Source organism: Mercenaria mercenaria, unplaced genomic scaffold (genome assembly GCF_021730395.1).
Source record: "Mercenaria mercenaria strain notata unplaced genomic scaffold, MADL_Memer_1 contig_750, whole genome shotgun sequence".
Lineage (NCBI taxonomy): Eukaryota > Metazoa > Mollusca > Bivalvia > Venerida > Veneridae > Mercenaria > Mercenaria mercenaria.
The window spans coordinates 13,188-39,164 of record NW_026463649.1 but is presented as its reverse complement, the minus strand read 5'-3'; the positions used below and the strand labels follow the sequence as shown (position 1 = coordinate 39,164).

The window sequence follows — 25,977 nt, the reverse complement described above, 5'->3', positions numbered from 1 at the left end:
TATCAAGAGCATCCGTATGTTGCTTTTGAAATTAATCAAGCGAAAAAAAATAAGTCATTTTTACTTCAGTTACTTCAATTTCTCATTAATTGTACGACACAAAAAAAGAAATATAAAATATCTGAATCGTACAAAATGAAGGAGAGGTGTCCTTGTATATGAATACCAAATATTAGGGCAACACGGTATCTTTATTTTTCGACCATTATTACGTCGACCGACGTCAAAGAAGGCTTGCAAGCCACCTTAATTCACTCTTTTCTTCGAATTGCGCTGGCATAACAACGCATCTTAAAAACCAGCTATCCCGGTTGAGGCCGAATTACGCATCCTCTTTTAAATACTTACCACTTTTGTGAGCCTCGGTGGCGCAATGCTAGCGCGCTTGCTTATTAAAGCGGATAGGTCTCCCAACAGGGATAATTTTTCGCCGTATCAAACCTTTGCAATTAGAAACAGATGACCTAATGGAAGGAGGTTACATAAAGGAATCCTTTTACAACTTGGAACCCCTGCAACTTTCAAGGTACACGGTAGAACATAAATAGAACATAGATCACGAAACTCCTGCTTCGAAAGGTGCATGACGTTTTGTTAAGAACATGTTTTAGATCTAAATCTTTTTGTTACCTATAAAAGTTTCATGCTTGAAGTATTTCAATAGGCTTAGGTTTTAATTTCCAAGATTTTTTCAAGATTCTTTAACTGTTACAGTACCTTTAATTAAGTACCTTTTTAGCCTCGTAACTTTGTGACATCGCATTATATGCAAGGTATAACGTATAATTATGTTACGCATACATGTGAATAATTACTAATTTACCTTCTGCACAATGTAAGCCTTCTGGAACTTATAATAATGGTGAATTTGTCTGAAAATTTAGAGGAAACATCATTTTTTATTGCATCCTACCTGTTGCACTTATTTCGTATTAGCATGGGCTCGCGGGCTCATTACGAAAAATGCTGTTCACGGTAAAATAGTTCATTTTCTAGAGTGCAAGATTGTAAAAAAATTGTTTAAATTGTTTATACGTGGAAAAGCATAATGTTTTATGCTACACCTAAAATTGATGTCAAATACCCTTAACCTTCATTATGTCGCCTATATATCACTCATATATACCTCCAAAAATAGGCGAAACTGGTATGAGGTAGCCCAGTGGTTTTATTACGTTCCTAGTCGTTAGAAATTATTTAAATTTCAGTATATTTCAGTATATTGTTAAAGAGACATCCTTCTTTGGATTTTGGATATTTTTGTTATTTTTCAGGCGTTTTTAAGTAGAAAAAGGCAACAATTATATTAATATAAGGCATAAAATATGCAAATCGGTTGTTGGGAAGTCCCACGTTTTATGACCTGTGACGCCCATGACAATAAGATGTTGTTCAAATTTCAGTATAATATTGAAATATAGTCATTCCCCTGGAGGTTTTGGTGATTTTGTCACTTTTCAAGAGATTTAAAGTAACACGTTTTGAGCAATTACCCCTTTACAACAGTCAAAGCCATTGCACAATATGATAACTAAGTTTCTGTTACGACACCCGTCCGATTTATATATAAATGTTGTAATGTGTTTTTAAAGAAACAAGAGAAGCCAGGACCACTTCTTAGTAAAAAAAGGGCTGCAGTTGAATGACAGCTATATCTCCCGCCGATGCCATTTTGACTGATGACTGATTTACAATTGTGTTATTATTCTGCAGTTATATCAATTATTTAGAGGTAAATACATGAAAGAGCCGGGGCGGGAGGTGATAATCGGCCAAAAAAATGAATAGTAAGGCAATGTCGTGTATTAATGTACTTATTACACATGTTTTGTTTCACTACTCAAATGAAGTGATTAAAACCCCTGACGCTAGTTTTCAATGGCTAAATAGTCTGGGGATACTTTCGTCTCAAAATATGTGTTTAGTCGTACCCAGAAGCATTTTGGTGAAAACATAAGTGAGTGCACAAAATTTATTCTTGCACATTTAGACAAATTACATTCTTTCTTGACGGTAAGGAGCGAAGTAAATTCGTATTTATGTATTTATCAAACTCATCAAATGGTTCACCATTTTAAAAACATGGAACAACACATAATTTGAGACATTCCGTGAAACAAACTGCAGTTTTCTTAGCAGTAGATCTATGTTTATGAAAAGCAATCATAACATTTTCACTGAATAGAAACCTGCAACTTGTTCGAAATTTTGAAATTGTGAAGTGCGAATCATTCTGTTATACAACTCATACTCGAACACTGTTGAAACTGGGAATTCTAGCTCTAAGGTAAATATGTGCATGTTTTATTTCATTACTAAAAACCAAGCATTGTAACTCTGCGATAAACAACAGCTCAACATGCATACAAGTGACAAGACCATCCAAGTCTAACACCAACTCAAACATGCTCTCTCCAGTGCGGATTATAATTATGATTTTCCGGGCCAGGCCGATTAGTGATAATCATTGCGTGGAAGCAATAACCTACTGGAAACACACTCATTTTTGTTACTTTATAGAGTTATATATGCATCAAGAGAAAATACCGAATACTCTAAGACAATGGTAATGGTAATCAAACGCTAGCTAATACAGTGTAACATCCGAAAACCGAACGACCTCCAGACCAGCCTTAAAAGTTCGGTTTTTAGAAGTTTCCGGAATTCAGTTTGAAAGTTTATAGGCAAAGTGGACGTTGTGCACAAGAGTTATGTTTTCTTACGCATAGGATAAATCAGATTTTTATCCTTTTTAATTTTAAAATTTCATATCAATGAAATCTGTTTTCAAAAAAATGAATGTCCGTGAGCTCTTGGACCAAGTAAAGGAGGTAAATTCGTCAGGCTGAGAATCAACTACGTATTGTCGCGTAATAGTTTTTCCGAAAGAGGTATGTGTGCGAGCCATTGTTTACTTAAATTGTTTTAGCTTTTCTGGGTACAAAGTGCAAGGGAGAGCTTTAAGCATCTTCCAAAGACACCAGTATTGTTATATCACCTCCTGTTCTAACAGTACTACATACACTGCTTTGGCGCGGGGTTTCCTTTTGCTGCATATTGCAGCAACTTTCGTACTTCTTTCTAATTCTTGACATTCAACTTTACAGTTTTGATAAGGTATAGGAATAGCTTACATTTTACATTACAACTTTTGGTACGAATAAGATCGTTATGAATTTTGGAAATTCCTTAAAATTCTTCAGTCCAAAAAAGTTATACGCAGATAATTTTGTTTATGAATAATTCGTGAAAACTTTAATTAACTGGTTTAACAGGCGTGCTTTTAAGACTATCAGTGTGTATTTCCAGGGTCTCTGTTCTTTCTGAAAATTAGCCGTAAAACAGGTATGGATGAACGTATATGACAACTGACTTTTTCAAGTGGAAAGTAGTACAGGCATTTGCAACAGGCAGTCGTTTAAATTGGAAGTTGAATACAGCTATTCAACTGCATAAGGTTGAAACATGTTAATCAACTAAAAACGCTTTCTGTAACTAATATACATCATACGATGACAACAATATTGCACATAGACATAAAAATGCTTTTCCGATCGGATATACAAAATCACTGTCCTACGTTATCTTTTTAGGATGGGCAACTGAAAAGTAACGAAAAATAAAACAAGAGGCCCAAGATGGCTCAAGGTCGCTCACCTGAGAAACACACTATAACACAACATAACAGTGTAAACATGTTTGACTTAGTGATTTCATGTGAAAATATTCTGACAAATAAGCATTAAAATTGAAGCAAAAATCTTGAGTACAAACAACTATTTTCTTTGATTTGAACTAGTGATCTAGTTTTTGACCACAGATGAATAATATTTGAACTTGACCTAGATTGCATCATGGCTATCATTCTGACCAAAATTCATGAAGATCAATTGAAAATACAGCCTCTATCGCATACACAAGATTTTATCTTGATTTGACCTAATGACCTAGGTTTTGACTACAGACAACCCATATTCAAATTTGACCTAAATTTCATCAAGGCAACCATTCTGACAAAATATTATGAAAATCCAGTGTAAAATGCAGCCCCTATTGCATACACAAGGTTTTGACTTGATTTGACCTAGTGACCTAGTTTTCGATTCCAGATGACCCATATTCAAACTTGACCTAGATTCCAATAAGGCTATTCTGACAAAATTTCATGAAGATTACAGCCTCTATTGCATACACGAGGTGCTTCTTTGATTTAAACAAGTGACCTACTTTTTGATTCTAGATAACCCACTTTCAAATTCAACCTAGTTTTCATCAAGACAATCATTCTGACTTACTTTCAAGAAGATACATTGTAAAATACAGCCTCTATCGCATACAAAATGCTTTCCTTTGATTTGATCTAGCGTGCTACTTTTTGACCCCAGTTGACCCATATTCAAACTCAACCTAGATTTTATCAAGGCAATCATTCTGACCAAATTTCAGGAAGATCAATTTTCCTTAATGACCTAGTTTTTTTATCCCAGATGACCTACATTCAAACCTGACCTAGATTTTATCAAGGCAATCATTTCGACGCAGTTTCATGAAGCTCAATTGAAAAATACAGCCTCTATCGCATACCCAAGGGTTTTCTTTGATTTGACCTATTGAACTAAGTTTTGACCCCAATGTACCCATATTCAAACATGACCTAGAATCCATCAAGGCAATCATTCCTACTTATGTTCATTAGATCAATTGAAAATATAGCCTCTATCGCATACACAAATGTTTTCTTCGATTTGACCTGATGACCTATTTTTTTACCCAGATGACCCATGTTCGGAATTGACCTAGATTTTATCAATGCAATCATTCTGACCAAATTCTATGAAGGTCAACTGAAAAATACAGCCTCTATCGCATACACAAGGTTTTTCCTTAATTTGACCTTGTGACCTGGTTTTTGAACCCAGATGACCCATTTTAAAACTCATTCTAGATTTTATCAAGATAATCATTCTGACAAAAATTTCATGAAGATATGTTGAAAAATACAGCCTCTATCGCATAACAAAAGCTAAATGTTGACTGACGACAGACAGACGACAGACAAACGACAGACGACGGACGCCGGACATCCAGCGATCTGAAAAACTCATCTGAGCATTGTTCAGGTGAGCCAAAAATCGGTTGAAAATCTATCAGCTGAATGATTTCAGTGCTATGTTATACAAAACTGCAGTTAGAATAGCCACCTACGGGCTATTCCACGTATAAGCAATCCATAGAGTAATAGAAACAGCTTACAACACATATGTCCGTCCGAAGCTTAAATACTACTCTTCTTTATGACACTCCTGCAAAAATCCCTAACATACAAAATTGTAAAACGAACTGCAGCTCGATATATATGTAATAACTATGGTCAAAAGGCAGTGTCACCCAAGTGCTTAAAGATCTTAACTGGCAATCCCTTGAACATTGTCAATAAAGTACAGTCTTATTGTAGTTGAACACATCTATCTCAAACCTACAAGGAACCTGAACTACTTGATCTCGTACGCAGTACCATTCTAACTCATTTTTTCCAAGAGCAGTTAGTTTCTGGAATAGACTTCCCCAACACATACAGTCCAGCCCCAATGTGATTCAATTCACTGAGAGGCTGACAACTGTAACCATCTAATCTAAATCAATGTTTTAATCATAGTAATTGTAGTTCTTTTTAACTTTACACCCAATAGGCTTGTTCATCTTTTAACGGTCTATCCCTGACAAGTGCAGCTAAGTCATAATCAGAATTATTCAAACATGGCATGGGTTAAGGTAAGTATGCCTGGCATTTAAAGCATATATGTGTCATCATTCTACAAATCCTTTAAAAATGACGAAGAAATCGAAACGTCATTTAGGATTCAGTCAGGAAAATCCCAAAATCTTGTATTATTTCGATTTTAGGTGATGTTAATATGCCATTATTTGACTGGGCAAATGGCTCAATTACTGGCCAATGTATATGCTAATTCAGGACTCTTTATAAAAAAATTCAAGACGGTCTCACTATTTTAATCTGAATCAGGTTCGAGGGTTGTTAAGTTACGAACTAGAAATACTCTATATCTATTTCTAACAAACCAACCAAGCAAAGTTCATTGTACAACAAATCTTCTACATTTAGGTTCCTCTGACCATAAAATGGTCTTTCACGAAATAAAAAGGCAAATAGGTAGACCCTTACACACTAACAAAGCCAACTCGGAACAGTTCAATGTAGATTTAAGAAACAAACTACTTTTAAACTTCTTTCAAAGATTTGCCCCATATATACCGAAACCACCTATGTGCAGTATACAGAATTATCTGACAAGACCTTTTTGTCTTCCTTGCATTGCATCAAAATTGATGGTGCATATTTTAGTGTCAAACATAATTAATCATATAGACAATAAAAATTTGCTCAATTCCTTCCATCATGTCTTCCGTTCTAATCACAGTTGTGACTCTAAGTCACCAATGAAGTCAGTGGTATCCAGAGAGATTGTCATTTGGCCTTGCTTTTTGCTAACATATCATAAGACTCTTCGCTGATCATACAGTTGTTTATCTCACTATTAATATCCTGTATGACTGTGAGACTCTCCACCAGGACTTCCATAAAATAGGACTGCAGGAAAACACTTGGTCCATGGAGTTTACTCCTGGTAAGTGCAAAGCGATTAGAATATAAAAAAACAACAAAGAAAACTATTGACTTTCCGCATTAGCTACATAACCATTATTAGACGCTACATCCATGAATGAGGACTTCAGCTGGAAATCACACTTACAAAATGTATCATACAAGGCAAACATTACCCTAAATACATAAAACAATAAATTATAAATATAAAGAAACTGCGTATGAAACAAATGTTCGCCCTCAGCTGGAATATTGCTCAATTGTTTGGCCTCAATGACAGAACAATCAAACAGATGAAACTGAAAGCATACAGAGGATTGCAACCAGATAATTTTCGTCGTTTCGTCAAGTGACACTGTCTTCGTTGATTTTTACGGTCATTTTGAACATGATTATAACTCTAACATTTTAGTAAATACCAAATGTTCTGAGAAATGCCGTTGTTCATGTGAATCTTGAACTTTATATAATGATTCTCTCAGTTAAACAATATTCATAGTACTGAAGTGAAAAGATATAAATTAAGAATATATATCCTGTATTGCGCCTGTTCTTGGTTATTTTATTTGAATGCCAGTTTCAAATGGTGGTGCACTATAATGTTCATATAATACGAAACGAGCATGGTTACAAACTCTAATTATCGCTTAAACTGATAGAGTATATATTAAAGTAGATATCTGTACTATTGAAATAACTGTTAATGAAAATATTCATTGGAAATGTTAGATTATAACCAAATTCAGTATACTCCTTTAATAAAAAGACCATGTTTGATATCTATACAAGATTTACGTACCTTGCCGTAACACTTCATGGTCTGAAAATATAAATATATAATATAAAGATGCCGATGCCTCCAGAGGTACACAGAGTAGTAAAAATACACTTTCCCTACGTAAATTTTTAAGTGTCATGCATTTTACTAATTTTGATATAGTTAAAATAGTAATAATCATGACTCTTCCTGTTCATAATTTTTTGTAACAGGTCAGACATTGACTACCATATTTTATGTACTTGAAATTAAGTATTACAGTTAAAGCATTACATCGAAAATTCCATTGCAATTATTTGTACAATTTTGTTTTTAAAGTTCAGCACGCTATTTTTGCTGTATTTTAATATATGTTATGCGTGTAAAGTTCTATTCAACCCGTGCAGAAGGTGCGTGGACCATAGCACGCATTTCATCTACTTTATCTAATAAAACCTAGCCCGCAACATTTGCATGTGTTGAACGGCATATGTAGATAACAGGAGGGAGAGAAATAGCTGCTACAAAACACTTAAATATAAAGAAGAGCTTAAAATGAACAGGTGCACATTCCAAAAAACCGTATATTGTGCATTTTCTTTGACAAAGATTCTTCCAGTCGGAGCTATACACTCTGGCGATGAATTACTTATCATTATGACGTCTCAAATTAATTTTAACTCCGTGAATGTATCGGTTATGTTTACAAAATATACGAAAGATTCAACGAAAGAAAAGAAAGGCATTATCTACATGTCACTAAATATACGTAAACAAACATTCATTTTGAATATTTCCTCATTTATGATTGTCGTTAATAAAATGCCTTGTTGAAATATTTATATATTTAATTTTGATGGGTTTCACGTCGCACCGGCCCAGTTATATGTCATGTGGCGAATTTCCGGCTTAGATGGTGGAGGTGCCCCTCCATGTACTATTTCATTACGAGTGGGCACCTGGATAGAAACACCGACCTTCCGTAAACCAGCTGGATGGCGTCCTCACATAAAGAATTCAACGCCCCGAGTGTGACTCGAAACAAAGTCGATGAGGGGCAAGTGATTTGAAGTCAGCGACCTTAACTACCCGGCTACTAAGGCCTCATTGTTGAAATATAATGTAAAGGAGGAAATAAGCATATAACAGAGTGTTACGGAACCAAGTACTCCCCTGTCCCCTTAAATCTTTGTTCTGTGTGCGGAAGTATTAGCAGCAATATATTGTAATATGTGAAATGGAGTGATTGTTTATCTGTTTTCACTAGAAAACTAATCTTTTTTCTATACAGTTTGTTTCTGAATCTTGTGCTGTACCACCAAATCCCACTTTGTTTTATCCCTTTTTTGTTTACTTAAAATCACTCAAGATGCCACAATTTTAGAACACCACACAATAAAACTACATACAAAAAAACAACAATTCATGAATATGGCAACATGAATTCAACAAACGTTTAAAAAATGTGAACAGACATCACGATGTAGATTACTGAGGGATCTTAAATGCGCACGGAAATAAATGACAGAAATCAGGAAACAAGAACCATAACGTTTAATGGAGAGAAGGTATGTGCAATAGTTTTTTTTAAAATGGTAGCCTCCTGAAAACAAAACTCTTCATCAGAGTAGAGTTGACATATAAGCAGTAGTACATATAAAAAGCAGATCAATTAGAAGACTATGTAATCACACACACACACAAAAAGAAAATAGCAGGATACTACTTTGGAATGATCAGGGACAAAGCACATTAGGGAATTTAATTAGATTCGCACCAGGCCTAAGTGATTGATGGGTAATTAGATAAGTACAAATGGACAAAACAATGCAATTTGAATATCCGCTATATTGTTTTGTACCAGAATAGAATGTTGTTTAAAATAGTCATTGGTACTTCTAGTGTATTGAAGAACCGATCTCTTGTCATTGACGGGAACAAATTCAAAATTTCGTTTTACCTTTTTGATAGGTTTCTTGTGTTTACCCGGACAAACTGACAGATGGCTGGACAAAAAGATTAACATACAAAATAAAATAACGTTTATAGTTTCCATGATAAACTTCTATCTATGAACAGGGTTACATGAAAAAATAAAGTTATCACATGATTTAACTTTCTGTAATATAGATTTAGAAGGTAAGTATTTAACATCAGATTGATAGTTTTCGAACAAACATTCCGGTATCTGTTGTAACAGTTGTTGCCGGTCACATTTACGTTATACACAAGAAAAGGACAGCATCATATAGGTCGTACTTCAACACAATGTTTTCTTCAGTAAAGTCTGCCGAAAAGAGCAAGACCATATCACTAAGAAAGTTCACAAGGGAGTATGAAGTGCCTGAAACTACCTAAAAATCAAAAGGAAATTTGGAAATTTATTCCTTTTTAAGATCACCAGTGTCTCTTTGCGCTTATATGACACAAATGTGGTTCAGGTACACAATATGACAAGTGTTCGGTATAGCCTTTGAACAGAAGAGTGTCATTGATGTTAAAGAACACTTGTTTAAAGGTCTCACGTTTCTGAAATTGCCTTAAACAATAGAGAGAATTAGCCCTTAATTTGTGTCACCATTTATATTTACAAATGAATAGAACATAAACGAATTGAAAATATTTTTGACTGAAACTGAACTCTACGAAAACTCAAAATCGATGTAACACGCATTTTGTCAGACGGCAACCCACAAAAGATTCTTAGATCTAAATATACGTGTGTTAACACTTGTACGAACGGAAAAATCACTTATACTGCCATTGCCTGTTGTTATGCAGTAAGTCACATGTTACCACCATATTTTATTCACAAACCTGAACTTCAGTGTAAAGGGTTGATTTCTGGTGGTTGTTCTAGAAACTTAATATACTGTCATGTCCACATCACGGTCATATATTGTAAAAGATATATTTGTACACAAACTAGTTCTTGAAATTTTAGACTTCTCCAGCTTTTGTGTTGTAAGAAGACACATTTTAAATGAATAATTTCGTGTACAACATAGAAGTAAATAGAAAAAGTGGAACATTCACAGGTCGCTCAACACGACAAAAACGAAAATGTTGCAGGCTCGGTTTGATTCAGCCTGTTCATAGACGGTAGTGGAAATGCATGCTACCGCCCACGCCCTCTAGCCTCGGGTTGAGCAGAACTCAACATTTACACAAAGCAATTACAAGACATCCACAGATGTATTCAAACGGCGATGAACATGGAACCTTCAATGCTACGCGTGTTGAGGCGTGTAATTTCATGAAGAGCGGCGTTAGGTCCCCAGATAAAATAATGGGTTTGCCCCAAACGAGAAAACAATGGGCGGAACTAAACAAACTGGAATTTAGGAAGGGGATCTGAGGTTATGGAGCATGCGTATCACAGGAACTGTCAAAAGACAAAATTAAAAAGCAGGCACCATATCCAAGGGGTGATTATACAATACCCAAGGCTATGAAAGCGGGAGTATTGGAACCACCCAGGCCGAAATAAGTCTTATCTTTTAACCGCTAGATTTCAGCACACGGTTATGTGGTAACAGTTTCAACAATATTATAACTAGAAACCAGCTATCAAAATTTTCGGTAAAGCCTTTTATGACAAAGCCCTTTTACTAAGTAATTTTCAAAGTACATTTAGAACAACTTGCATATACCCATTCTGGGACGATTAAACTTCCAAAGAAAATTACAGACAGTGATGGCACCACAACAGTCTTGTCAAGAAAAGAGAGGAGAAATGCACAGATTTTCCTAGAGAAAGAGAAGACATAACTTAAAAATTATGGAGATACCCTTATGAAACACAATCAGAACATGAGCAGAGTTCAGCAAGGAGGTTGTTAATTTCAAAATTTGTACAAGCAATCAAAAGTGATGAGTTCTATAAGCTTGCATTAGGTACGAAAAAAAAAATGGAACAGAAAACAAAAGTGATTAAATACAAACCGGAAACAAAACTTGACAATTAAAAGAGTAAAGGACTAAAGGAAACAGAGATATAAAAATTGCATAGAGAAACCGCTCCACGAAAAGAATCACAGAAAAAAAACCAGATGCTACTTCAAGAAATAATGACATACTTTTTGTAGAAGAAACATGCCAAGGAAACGGTTCCCTACTGGAGTCGAGTTTAAACGCAAGGAATTAGTGTGGATTACGCAGAAGATTACAAAAAAGTTGCATTCTGTGTCAGTACATTCAAACGTGTGAAATAAAGAGAGTCGTACAATAAATTCAGTGTGTACGAGCAGTTGTTGTACACTTGCAATTCTAACAGAAAGTTAAAACCTTGAACAATCTTGTTGTGTACATGTATATTAGAGACATACTGTAACTTACATTTTATATGTAACAAAATTTTGTAGAATTCTCTTTAATAATCTTAATAATCGTGAATATTCAGATTAGTTAATTGAATTATAATTAAAAAAATTCTGCGAAATATGTGTATAGGCTATTATCTTTTTACAGGGCCATAATCACTCAAAGGCATCGCTCTCCCACGTATTTACCTGTTTATTACATGTTTACCTATAATATAGTAAGAAAAGTTTATTTTGTCATTTTAATGAGTACGGCATCTACGGGCATAATAATTTTTAGCTTTTCAGTTTCTATATTAGACTATATACAGTAGAACCAAATGTCTTGACAGTTGTACTATTTTTCTTATAGTATAATTTAAAAAATAATTATGTCATTTCCCGCGCTTACGTCAGGGCCATTATTGATAATGGTCCCGAGGCTAATTACGATAATATGAAGATACACGACATAGTGCGATAACAGGAGAATTTTCAGCAAAAACATGTTACTATTTTAGTTACTTATGTAAATCATATGTAGTTAGAAGTGTTTCTGATGACTTCACTCACTGATCCGCCTGAAATGTCTGGTAACTTGTAAAAACTGCCAAGAGGTCAAGGCAGGGTACATGGTGTGCATGCTAGGCTTTACAGGTCCCGACCTAGTGTTACACGCTTAAATTCTGAATTCCCTCTCTTGTATAACAGATAATGTAGTTAAAACATGGATTATTATCGTGTTTCATTGAAACGATGATGAAGGTAGAAACCACGACGGAACAAGTCGAAATCAGCATGATTAAAGCGAAAAATTATGATGATAATATACTACTGCAAAGATCAAAACATTTTAAAATCGTTACGTTGTAGTTTCGAATTATATTGTAGAGACCTACCGTTTTGTACGTTCTGGTATGGAAATTAGTTACTCCAAGCCGGACTGAGTTACTTCCCCGTAAAGATATTACGCGTTTTCCACTGTTAACCCGCAGTTAAAATTACCAATTGTATTTTATAAAACAAGGTAAGTTTATGTGTCATTTTGATAACATACAGTAAAAGATTAATCAGTTTAATCATTACGAATCAGAAGTTTGATACAGTAATGCATTTTAATTCTAAAAGCCTACTGGGTTGAATTCAGTTACTTTTCTTAGAGGCTATTTTAACTTTGGGTAAAAAAATTAGTTACTTTTCTTAGAAGCTATTTTAACTTTGGGTAAAAGGGTAAAATACCGCTGTGTGAATAGTGAAACAGTCAGAATCTACCAGGCTACGTGAAGAGTACATCTAGTAATTTAAGAAATATTTTCTGCAGCACAAGACATAAGAAGGATGGCAAACTTGGCTTACCCGACTGCCCCAACTGACGTAAGGGAAAAGTTAGCTAAGGAGCAGTTTATTGTCTCACTGGTCCGACATGCGACTTAGAATAAAGCAAGCACGGCCGTCAAATCTGAACGATGCAGTACGCCATACTGTGGAATTAGAGGCGTTTAATAGGGCTGAGCGAATGCACCAAGAAGGTCATGGGTATTTGATGACAACAAATAATAAGGGAAATTCTGACAATACAGAGATAACTGAGCTTAAGAAAACTGTTGAAGAAATGAGGAAAAGCCTGCATGCCTTAACAAGAACAAAGAGCTCTCACAAAGCTGAGACACGGAGCCATGAGAAAAACAACAGCTGGTCAAATGACACGAGACGTCAGACTAACAGGTCGTACAAGGAAGGCGCTGCAAACTAAACTGTTTTGAAAAGTGAAAGTTAGGATGCTATCTAATATCTGTAGCTGAAAATACTGCTATCCCTGCCAGAACAGAAGCGATTATTCAAGGACAATTGAAAGACGATAGTCTTATCGCGACTAAACAGATTTATATGGTTGAATCATCTCCAAATTTGTTGAAGAGTGGAAAAGGTTTTGTAGCTAAAGCTTAAATATATCCAGACAAAAACATTTCATTAAGAGTAATGAATATATCAGATGAACCACAAATGTTTTATGCTGGTACAAATGTTGCAACAATAAGCCCCACGTCATGTGTAGAAACAAAAATTCTATCTACAAAAGATGAGACAAAGATTTCTGAGTACTTAAAAGATTTGTATAACAGAACAATTACTGGAATGACTCCACAACAATGTAATGATGTGGCAAAGCTATCGATGAAATATTCATCAACCTTTTCTCAGAATGATGGTGATATAAGCCAAACAGCCTATCAAGCAAAGAACACGAAGAGCTCCCCTTCATATGAACGAGGAAATCGACAGACAGATTGATGATATGCTAGATAAGAACATAATTCAGGAATCCTCAAGCCCTTGGGCCAGTGGCATAGTAATGGGGGAAAAACGAGACGGATCTAAACGTTTTATGTATAGATTATAGAAAAGTGAATGATGTGACGGTGAAAGACGCCTATCCCCTTCCATTGATAGACGATACTTTAGATCAGCTGTCAGGAGCTCAGTGGTTTTCATGCATCGACCTTAGCTCAGCTACTGGCAAGCAGAGGCTGAAGACGAAGACAAACAGAAGACGGCGTTCATATCCAGAAAAGATTTATTCGTGATTCGAGTGATGCATTTCGGGCTGTGTAATGCTCTAGCAACGTTTGAACGACTGATAAAAACAGTTCTAACAGGTTTAAATTGGCAAATATGCCTTATATATTTAGACGAGATTATTGTCCATGGTAGAACCTTTGTTGAATGTTGAACAATTGGCTAGCCTTAAGCTTTACCCGAGAAAACGTCACCATTTTGCAAAAGAGGTTAAGTATCTAGTTCACGTCATATCGGCAGATGGCATAAGGACCGATCCGAAGAAAAGGAAGGCAGTTGAAGATTGGCCTGTTCCGAAAAATGTCACAGAATTGAGAGCTTCTGTTGGACTTTGCAGCTACTATAGAAAATTCATTTTTGAATTTTCAGGGATAGCTAAGCCACTGCATAAGAGGCTGAAAAAGGAAGACCATTCATATGGACAAAAGCATGTGAAAAAGCGTTTCACAGGCTAATGCAAAAGTTGGTAGAAGCTCCGATACTATGTTATCCTGACTTTACAAAACCATTCACTTTAGATACTGACGCAAGTCAAATAGCGATAGCTGCAGTTCTTTCACAAAATATCGATGGCTATGAAGGAGTAATAGCGTATGCTAGTCGAACATTAACAAAATCTGAAAGACGATACTTTATAACAAAAAAGGAACTATTGGCATTGATGCATTTTGTGAAACACTTCAAACATTACCTGTATGGGCGAAAATTTACTGTGAGGACCGACCACAGTTCATTGCGTTGGCATATGCAGTTCAAAAATCCAAAGGGGCAAGTGGCTAGATGGATAGAGGTATTGTCTGGATTTGATATGAACATTGTTCATCGTCCTAGAAGATTACATAACAATGCTGATGGTTTAAGTAGAAAATGCACATAGAACAAACTACTGAAGATAAAACTCCATTTTTACCAAATATGAAGTTTATTGAAACTAAAGAAACTGAACAATGCTACATGGTTGCACACGTTGATGAATCATGTCTTACAGCTATAAAGATTATCTAAGCAAGTGATAAAGATAGTTTAAAGGTCAAGAAATGGATCAAAAATAACAAAAGGTCCACACATATAGAACCTCAGCAGGAAAGTCATTTTATAAAATCTCTACTGAACCAGTGGGATAGATTATGCATTTAAAGCGATATTCTGTTTAGAAAATGGCACATTAGCACAACAGAAAAGAGCTATCAGGTTATTATTCCATTGAGTCATAGACGAATTGTGTTTTCCAACTCCCCGTGATATAAAAGCCTCCGATCACCTAGGAGTGAAGAAGACGTTAAAAGGATTACGTCAAAAGTATTATTGGCCTGGACTCAAAACTGATGTCAGAATTTATGTTACCGGGTGTGATGCTTGTCTTAAACGCAAATACCCCAATAGAACAAAAAAAGCCCCAATGACAATTGTCAGATCAAGTTATCCAATGGAAAGAATTGCAGTTGACAAACTGGGCAAACTACCAATAACAAATCAAGGTAACAGATATATTTTAGTTATTGGTGATTACTTCACCAAGTGGACAGAATGCCAAATATTGAAGCGAAGGCAGTGGCGACGATCTTGATAGACGAAATCTTTACCAGATTTGGTATACCTGATCACATACATTCTGATCAAGGTAGACAGTTCGAGAGTCATTTTTTTGAAGAGATGTGCCAACTACTGCAAATACATAAAACACGACCAACACCATACCATCCACAAAGCGATGGAATGGTCGAACGTTTTAATAATCTTGTCACTATGCTCAGCGCATTTGTTGATGACAATCATAAACAATTGGGATGAACTATTACCATACGTGATGGCATACCGGTCAAGTGAACATGAGACAACTGGAGTATCTCCGAATTTATGTATGTTAGGTAGGGAAACAACCTTTCCCTTAGATATAATGTTCGAAATGCCCCCTAGTATTAAGCCTATTCCGAAGAACAGGTGGGTATGGGAGTAAAGAGAAAATCTTGAATTAGCACATACCTTTGTACGCCAAAATACAGATAAGGCAATGTTTAGACAAAAGAAGATCCATGATAGACATACTTCTTTCGAAAACGGTAGGTGATAAAGTTTATGTTTATTTTCCGGTAAAACGAGTAGGGTGTTCGAGCAAACAGACATCCTATTGGAGAGGACCGTAAGAGTTTACAGAGAAGTTGTCAGATGTACTATATAAAATATCTTGCGGTAGAGCTGATTCATGTCAGGTAATTCATTGTGATCAAATAAGGATGGCCAACCAGCAAATATTGATCATGAGACTCTAAGAGAAAGTCACCTTGAGTAAGTACAGGTAGGCAGAAGTAAAAGATTTAGAACAAAGCCAAAATGGATGCAAGATTATGTCTTTTCTATTTGCAGGATGATGAAAACATATACGTATATGTCCCATTTGCAAGAGAGACGTCAATGTTAACGAGGATCTTAATCACCATATCCTGAACATTGCCCAGAAAAGATTTAGGTGTACAGTAAACGTCGCTTATAAGGAACAGCTTGGGGCCTCTAAATATTGTTCCTTATAACCGAGGTTTCTTATATCCGTATAGCGAACTAGTTCCTTGTAACCGAGGTTTGTATAACGAACACAATTTGTATAGCGAACACTATTTGACTAACGTTTGAAAAGGTCTCACTCTCACACTTCGGACTTCGGACCGACCATGAATCTTTATGTGAGAAAGTTGCAAGTCTAGTACAGGTCCTTTCCTGGAGAGATGGTAAGGTCTGCATGTATGTGGCTGAGATTCTGTTGAAAACCCGCTTTAAACCAAATGTACGTCGGTATGAATGACCGTAATTTGTGTTTACTTTTTGTCGGTTATTTCTATCTTCTTTTAAAGGCGCGCTTCATTATGACTATAAGATATGTTGCAGTTACTCCCATTACCTTGCTCGATGGCATGTTATGTTAATAGGCATCAATACTAATATAAAATAGATGTTCAAATTTTTATTACAAAAATGTTAAATTAGACTACCCATTAAGATTAAAAGTAGAGTGTTTTGACATACAGTGTATTGCGACTAGACAACGGCGCCATAGATACGGATTAAAGTGTAAATTATACCAGTAGTTTCTTACTGTCCATTTTAACACCTGCTCTATTTTTTTACAATTGGAAATTTGGTAAACTGGACTGTTTGCCATTTATAATCACGCGTAATTAGCACATTTGTTTAGGATAGTATGACCGTGACCGTGACTGATTTTCGTTCACTATTTTTTTTAACATGAAATACCCTAATACATGTAGCGCTGGAACATAATTTTGAGTAAATATAAGTCTACTATCATCTAGTTTTTGGTAAATGTTAATGATGCGTTTATATATTTTCTTTTAATCGTATCCAAGAATATCATAGAAATAAAATAAGTTGTTTTTATTCATGTGCATGAAAGCGTGTGAAAGTACTGGCGTTACTCTGACGTCATCGGCGATTCTGCTGTTTATTTCCGGTTTTCAATTCTTTTATTCTTTATGTCTGTTCGCTATAACCGAGCTGTTTTCGATTGAATTTCATACTTTGAGACTGGAAAAAGTGTTCCTTATAACCGAGTTTCCTATAACCGAGGATTTTTACATTGAATAAAGAAGGAATTAGATCGAGGAATGGAAAACTGTTCCTTATAACCGAGTGTTCCTTATATCCGAGTACCTTATAAGTGAGGTTTACTGTAATATTTGTGGGATCACCTGCAAGACAGAGACAACAATCTGCGACAACATGTTTAGAGAATTCATTCTAAAACTACAACTCTGAAACCAGATGATAAGCAGTCTTTAAACAAGACTGAAAAGAGCAAGGTTGAAAGTACACCAGGATCAATTGGTGAGACAGAAACTGGTAATCCCGACACAACAGAAAAGCAAAGTTTTGGTAAAGAAAGTGATCACCTTTGGGACAGTGACCCAGACGTAGAGCTGGAAGAAGTTGCGCAAAAGGAATTGTTAGATACTGCTAAAGTTGAACCTAATAAGCATGAAGATAAACCAGTAGAGATAACAACCTCTGATAATAGAGTTGTGAACGATGTTACAACCGGTCGATTGTACCATAAAGCAACAATGCCGGTTCCAGTAGTGACACCGAAAAAGAGATTTATACCCGATGAAGAAAATGATGAGAATAAACGTAAGTTCAGGAAAGGTGATCATCATAATAAAACAGTAACAACAACTTGTAAAAGCACTAAGATTATGGCTGAACCAGCAGATACCCCTATGAAGAAATAGAGGTAAAGGAAGTAACGGTGAAAGCAAGCACCCCTCAGATACAGTCAGAAGTTATGAAAGTCAAGTGTGGCAAAAGCTAAACCAGAAGATGACTCAATTTCCAGTAGAAAAGATGAAGCTCATCAGAGCCAGAAAATGTCACGATGTGATAGTTGCGAGATCATCATCGAAGTTAACATTATCCATGCACTACACATGGGATGTCACAGTCTTGAAAACTCGTACAAATGCAATATTTGTGGGAGCAGCTATAGTTATAAATATGGGTTTTACACTCATTTCACGCGAAGCCATAACTAATGTGATTATATGGCAGACAGAAAAGTTATACACAGACATTTAAGATATTTTCATTCAGTAAACTTTTTATACGTGGAAATACACGAAACCTTTTTGTCTTTTGTTTTAGAGGATTGAGGAAATCAATAGGAAGTTGAGTAAAGACTATGAGGAATGTTCGAAATGAATTGCTTATTTCTATGTGGAGACTTCAAATTCAAGTTAGCCCAAAAGGGCTCATTTCATGCCCTAGAAGTACTCCCCGTGGCTAGAAATGCAAAGTTTCAGCCGATGTATCCACTTATTGAAGGCGTCACGGTACGCTGATTTGGGCACAGTAATAAGGTACTGATGAATGGCAGATCCAAGTGCCTGTCGGGACTGGTATTTCCGCCCAGCAAGGAATGATTTCAATTTCGGAAACAAAAAGAAATCACATGGGGCAAGGTCTGGGGAATACGGGGGTGAGGCAAAACAGTTACTTTTTCTTTCTTCAAAAACGCCGTAACTATTGCGGAGGTATGAGCGGGGGCATTGTCATGTAGAAGACGGACATGTTTAAAACCAGTGGCAAGGCGTCGTTTCTGATAATACTTTTTCAGTTTCTTCAGTACTACGTCTTTGTAGTACTTTCCGGTGATGCTTTTGCCCTTTTTCACCGGCACTTTTATTGCGACTCCTTCACCAGAGAAGAAGATTGCATACAAAACCTTCTTTGCACTCAAAGAACGTTTGGCAATTATTGGGCGTTTGCTGTGTTTAGTGGCCCAGATCTTATTGATAACTTTTCTGACGGGCTCAAAATAATGGACCCAGGTTTCATCACCTGTGACGACATTGGCAAACTGCTTTTTGTCATATTTTGGAAACATTTGAAGCAGCTTTTTGGCCACTTTAACCCGTTGCCTCTTATGCTCATCAGTCAACAGATGTGGCACCCATCTAGCAGAAATCTTTCTGACTTTAAATGCTTCTTCAAAATAAGGTGAACCGTTGATAGTGATATGCCTACATTTCGTGCAATATCACGAACTGTAAATCTGGCTTCTCCTTCAATGATTTCCTTTATTTTGGAAACGATATCTTTACGAGATGCAGATTTTGGCCTACCTGATTTCGGTGCATTTTTGATGGACTCTACACCAGACTCAAATTTCTTTTTCCACCGCCGAACTGTGTCATAAGACACACAAGAAGGTCAATAAGCAGCAGAAAGTTCAGTCATTAGCTGCTTCAAAGAACAACCAAGTTCTGAGCGAGCTTTGATGTAAGCCCGTATTTCATCTTTCTTGTCGACGCTTCTACCAACCATTTTTACTACAGTGGTCAATGATTGCGTGTATTCAAATGGCAAATTTTATGTCTTACACTTAGTCTAACATGTACATTTATACACCGTTGTGAGGGTATTGAATAACCCTATACAGGTAGGTATTGGTTTTTATCGTGCCCCACGTGGATATCGAGCTAGAGGACAATAAGCAATTCATATCGAACACTCCTCGTATAATTTAAGCAAGTCGACAATATGTTATGGAAATAGCAGAAATTCAAGTTTATTCTATTTGAATTTATTGTTTTGCATGCGAGACGCATGAACCCGGAGGCATGGGTAATGGTTTTGTACGTTCTGGTATGGAATTTAGTTACTCCAAGCCGGACTGAGTTACTTCCCCTTAAAGATATAACGCCATTTCCACTGTTAACCCGCAAATAAAATTATCAATTGAATTTTATAAAACAAGGTAAGTTTATGTATCATTTTGATAATATATAGTAAAAGATTAATCAGTTTAATCATTACGAATCAGAAGTTTGATACAGTAATGCATTTTATGTCCAAAAGCCTACTGGGTTGAATTCAGTTACTTTTCTTAGAGGCTATTTTAACTTTGGGTAAGAGAGTATCTAACATATACATACCGCTGTGTGAACAGTGAAACAGTCAGAATCTACCAGGCTACGTGGAAGAGTACATCTAGTAATTTAAGAAATATTTTTTGCAGTTTTTGCCATACATTAATTATACAGTATAGCCTCTGAAGAAGCACAGCTTCCCAGAGGACTACTAAAAGTAAATAATGAAGGTTTGGTTGCAGTAATAGGGCCAAGGTAATAAGTTAAGCGTTGATCACCTATCTTATGAGAAGCACAGCTGTCCTGAAATGATGTGAACGTTGAACGCATTGTAAGTGTAGAAATAAGTAAGTTCATCATTTATCAGCTACCTTACGAGCAGCCTAGCTGCCCTGAGGTAGTGGGAGCGTTGACCGTATTGTGGTCAACTACTAGCAGTATATAAGCTAGTGTTTAGTTGTTAGGTTGAGTCTGGACTGTTGAGCTGATTGTGAGTTGACCTATTCAATTGTTTAATTCAGAGGTAGTTTACTGTTCACGACGAATCATTTGTTCTAATCAGAAGGTAAGCAACCTTGAGAAAAATTAATATAAATAAGTTCATAAGTTGAACGTATTACAAATCATATTAGACCACCAATCACTAGGTAAGAAATCATAAGGAATATTTATTTCTGTAATTCTATATGTTGAACATATTGCTGATCATCAATAGGTAAAGTAGCCTAGAGGAAAATTATACATTAACTAGTAGAAAACTAGTAGTACTTCAGATTATAGCTCAGAGATACGTTACAATATAATGCTGTTCTGACTATCATCATCTTAAGTCAGACCTTTATCATCAAGAGTTACTCTAACAAGAAACGATTTTGATAGAGAATCATTCAATAAATGGTTTTGCAAAATTATTCTGAAATCTGAACTGTACGTTCAAAAGAGGTGAATATCGATGTTTTCTATGTATTATTAAAAAGCGAAAAGAAAGTAATAAGTTATGACTTATTTGTATATTGAAACCTACGTTTATCAGTGGAATTAAGTTCTCATTGCATTTTCCTTGAAGTACTTGGTGTGAAAGTGTTCATGCCTGAGTGCGGTGTGATGATTAAACAATTTGATATATGCACACGCTCGATTTGCACTACAAATTGATACTTGTTCAATATTTAGATATGTACTTCAATATTTGTTAGCATGCTTTTGAAAGTGACAGGAACTAAAAACCTATATTACGTTATTGGATCACGTGAATTTATAGAGGTAATGTACGTTAAAAGGCATAATAAAATTCAAAACATTTTAGTGTCCGATATGTAAGATCCACTAAAATACATATTAGCATGTGTGAATTTACGCAATCGATCACCACCACAATGCACCAAACCAAATTAATAAGTCTCCTATATACGAACATATTTTAGAATAGATTTGAAAATTTGTGTTAAGGAAGTTTTGCACGTTAAATAAATCGGAAGTGATGGCATAACGTCATTTATCCGGAAAAACGTAGAATAAAGCCTGGATTTGGCGTACGGAAATGAAAATCATTTTATGAATTAATTGAAATTTGTGAGTAAATTTATTACAATGGCACTGTTGCTATATTTCTAACGTCAAAATATGATATGAAAACATACGACATGTTAAAATAATTAAAATGTTGTCTTAAAATTAGCATGAAATGTCTCATTCAGTTTAATCATGCTCAATAATCTCAAAACTAAGCACACGGACCTATACATTTTATTTTACCAAATTATAGGCTATGTGTTTATTTACAACTGTGAGAAATTCATCAAAATCTACATTGTAGAAAAAATTCTATTCGCAAAAATGTTATAAAGTAATGATTTTCCAATAGACTCCCGTTATGAGATATTGCGTGAGGTTCAAATTTTTCAAATCAGTCAAGCAAACAATCAAACACACGACCCTATCTTTTTTATTTGCTGAATTTTCTAGGTATATTCTGAAAATTTTTGAAAAATCAAATTTTAATCAAATTCTACATTGTAGAAATAATTTGATCCAAACGTGCAGAACTACCTTAAAACAAACATGTTTGTGCAAATTGATTTTTCTCTCCAAAACAGGGAAAAAAACAGCATTAAATAAATTCCCTAAAGCGGCATTTTCGGGGGTAATTTTGTGTTGGCTTGTGCACTAACAATTACGCATGCATTTGTGTATTAGAAATTCCTGATCAAGCAATTTGTAGGCAAAATCTTGTATAAAAGAAGGCATCTCATTATTCACTTAAATAAACAAATAGCTGCCTTGCTTGACTCTCGGTATAAAAACGATAGTTCCAGGATTGGTCAGTCCAGTCTCAGTATAATGTGAATAGGTTTGGTATATGTCCTGTGTCTACGGCGTGAAAATTCAATGTGACATCACTTTAATTGCTAGAAGAAGACACTGTCGTTTACGTGACAATGATTTATGTTCTTTTGCCATGGTTTAGAATGTTGTGATTGGTCTAGCCCAGCAAACACACGCCGTCGCAAAGACGTCTTTTTATAGTTGTTTTCTATGTAACTCATAGCAAAGTAGAAACAGACTTCCGAAAGTGATTATCAGTTTTAGCGCACGGCAAAATATGCATAGTTTTGCATGTCCGCACGCATTTAGTGTACAATATGCATAAAATACTGACTAAAGGTTAGGGTTAGTATCACCATGGTTACAAAATATATACATTTAAGATATTTTCGTTCAAATATAGTAAATCCGGTCTGTACTGGAGTCTGTAATTTATACCGGAGTCTGCATTGAGTCACAGTTTTTGTTTTGGGGTCGCGACGTCGGTGATCAGAATCCGACGTTGTTCCAACGACTTTACAACGACCACAGTCTGACGTCCCTATCCCGACGTTGTTCCAACGACTTTACAATGACCACAGTCTGACGTCCCTATCCCGACGTTGTTCCAACGGCTTTACAGCGACCAAAATCCGACGTCACTATTCCAACGTTGTAAAATTGTTGGAACAACGTCATTAGATCTACTGTAACTTTAAAATATTTCAAGCTGCAAATATAATTTCATTGCGTGAATACTTTATTTCATTTTTGTCGTTTAGCGTTATTCGTGAGGTTAGTTACATTAACTCGAAAGAGTTCTGTCCCATGATTTCCGACATATGTTCGAAACTGACCAGTCAAAACAGGTCTAGCTCACATGCCTTTTTGCACTCGTTCAAGTTGTTGATCGGAGTTTTGAAAACTTTTGGAAGTATTTAAGGTAGCAGGGTACATTTTGGCCCCCGTCAATATTTATTATAATTAGAACTTCGTGATTTTGCATGTCTGTTAATTGAGGTGAGATTATGATGTTACTTCTATAGAAAATTTATACAGCCGACACATGTAAAATTCTGATGTCAGTTGTAAAACTAACTGCTGGTAGCTTTGTATGAATCAATGAGGCACTTTTTCGCGGAAAATTCAAATCCCGGAAGGGTTCTGTGCTTGTTGATTGATACTCAGGAATATTTTCGCTATTTTGTGAAAAAAAAACGAGCTGGATGGGGCCCATTCTGTTTATATCCTGAAGTTCAGTAAGGACTATTAAATTGAGAAATGCAATAAAATTGGGCATTGTTCTTGCTGCGGGATCATTGCAGGCTGTTCAAAAAGTGCAAAATTAATAATTTTGGCATGCTATTTTTCATTGATGGTGTAAAACTTTCTTTTTCATAACTTTCTTTATTCTTGTATGAGAATACTGATCTTGCTTTTAATTAAAAGCACAAAACATGCTCGAAGTTTATAAAATGGCCACCCTGATTCTGCTGATAAAGGAAGTGCAATATTGCGACTCGCTACATGTAAAACTGTCCGTGCCCAAAATTTTCGAATCTAAGTGTACCCTGCTACCTTAAAAAGCGCCCTGTGCAGATTATATGTCAAATCATGGCTTCCTTACCTGTAGGTATGTTGTTAGCTTTTAAAGCAGTTACTTTGTGTCATGACGTTTTTAAAACTGTTGAAGTTATAGCTTTAACTTATATTGTCATATATTTTTGCGGTAAATTTTTATTTATATGTAACTTATGTTGTTAATTTCAACTCCAGCTACATGAGGTCAAATTAATAATTATGCATTTTAGGCCAGAAATGGATTTACTTAAAATATCTTGCTTTGCAATGAAGATCAGACTGTCAACATTTTGCGGTCTTTTACTGTTTACAGTGCTAAAAATAGTTCGAACTTTCCATAAATTAAAGACCTGTTAATGACAAAAGGGTTTTAGTCTATAAATTTACATGCTTATAATGTCGAACAGTTACACGCCATTTGTATGTTGATATATGTCACCAAACAGCATTACTTGTTGGAAGCGGTTAGTGGTCTGATAGTCAAACTAATTTTATGCGGGTCATGATATATCATATAGGAGAGATCGTGTTTGTATACAAATCAGTTTTAGTTTTTAGAACTGATAAGACAGTGATCGGCCAGGCGTCCATGTTTTTTTGTTTTGTTTTTTTTTGTAAACAGTGATATATTTCTAACTGCATAAATGTTCTTAAAACACAGATTATATCAATACTTTTTATCAATGCTGGTCAAAATTCTATCAAGTCACCAAAAATCTATATATGAAAAAAAGTCCCCGCCTTCTATATAAAAACATGCAATTGCATTCACACCCCATCCGCCATGAAAAACAGAAGTGCCAGTGTGAACGGGTGGTTCCTTTATCTAAAGGCAACAAAAATATACCCGGAACTATGCTTACTTGTCGCTGTCACCGTATTGACTAACATAAAATCAACAGTTTTATCATTTTGTTAGTAGTCAAAGTCATTGGGTGACACTACATGTTTTAGAGATTTCCTGAAAGAAATCGTGTCAAATAAGTTTAGACATGTTGAGACAGCGACAGGCAAGTTATCATACTGTCCCGAAACATCCTGTTACGTTGTATTTGGACATCTCCATAGAAAATAATTTATTATACTGCTTCACATTCTTTTGGTGCCTGTTGATTCTCTTCAGAAGTAACATAATAGACCAACTAATTTGACGAGATCCTAGGAAATATTTTTTCATATGGGCAGTATCCCCACTTGCGTCAAACACTCTAAAGACCAAAATAGTTGAAGCAATTTCCGATGAAATTTTCATCGCTGCCAACGCTTTAAGTTTAAATGCCGATTATTTTCACAAATGTCCAAATGAAAAAATTATCTCAACATTTCCTAGGATTTATGCCAACATTATCAAATACAAATGTAATATCCAAAATTACTAATTTTCTGGTGATTTAAATGTATGTATGTACTTTACACGATTAAAGTTTACGAGTCTCTGCATGCAAATATGCGAAA

At 35.6% G+C, this 25,977-nt stretch overlaps 1 protein-coding gene across 1 annotated transcript in view; it reads right to left on the bottom strand.

The window, feature by feature from the left end:
* LOC128554791 (sushi, von Willebrand factor type A, EGF and pentraxin domain-containing protein 1-like) overlaps nt 1-25,977 on the bottom strand; it is a gene marked incomplete at its 5' end in the record, with an annotated part of 43,575 nt that overhangs the window by 5,051 nt on the left and 12,547 nt on the right. Inside the window, one exon of the mRNA XM_053536102.1 lies at nt 7,425-7,445. Within this exon, the coding sequence (XP_053392077.1) occupies nt 7,425-7,445 (21 nt within the window). The remainder of the gene's footprint in view (nt 1-7,424; nt 7,446-25,977) is intronic.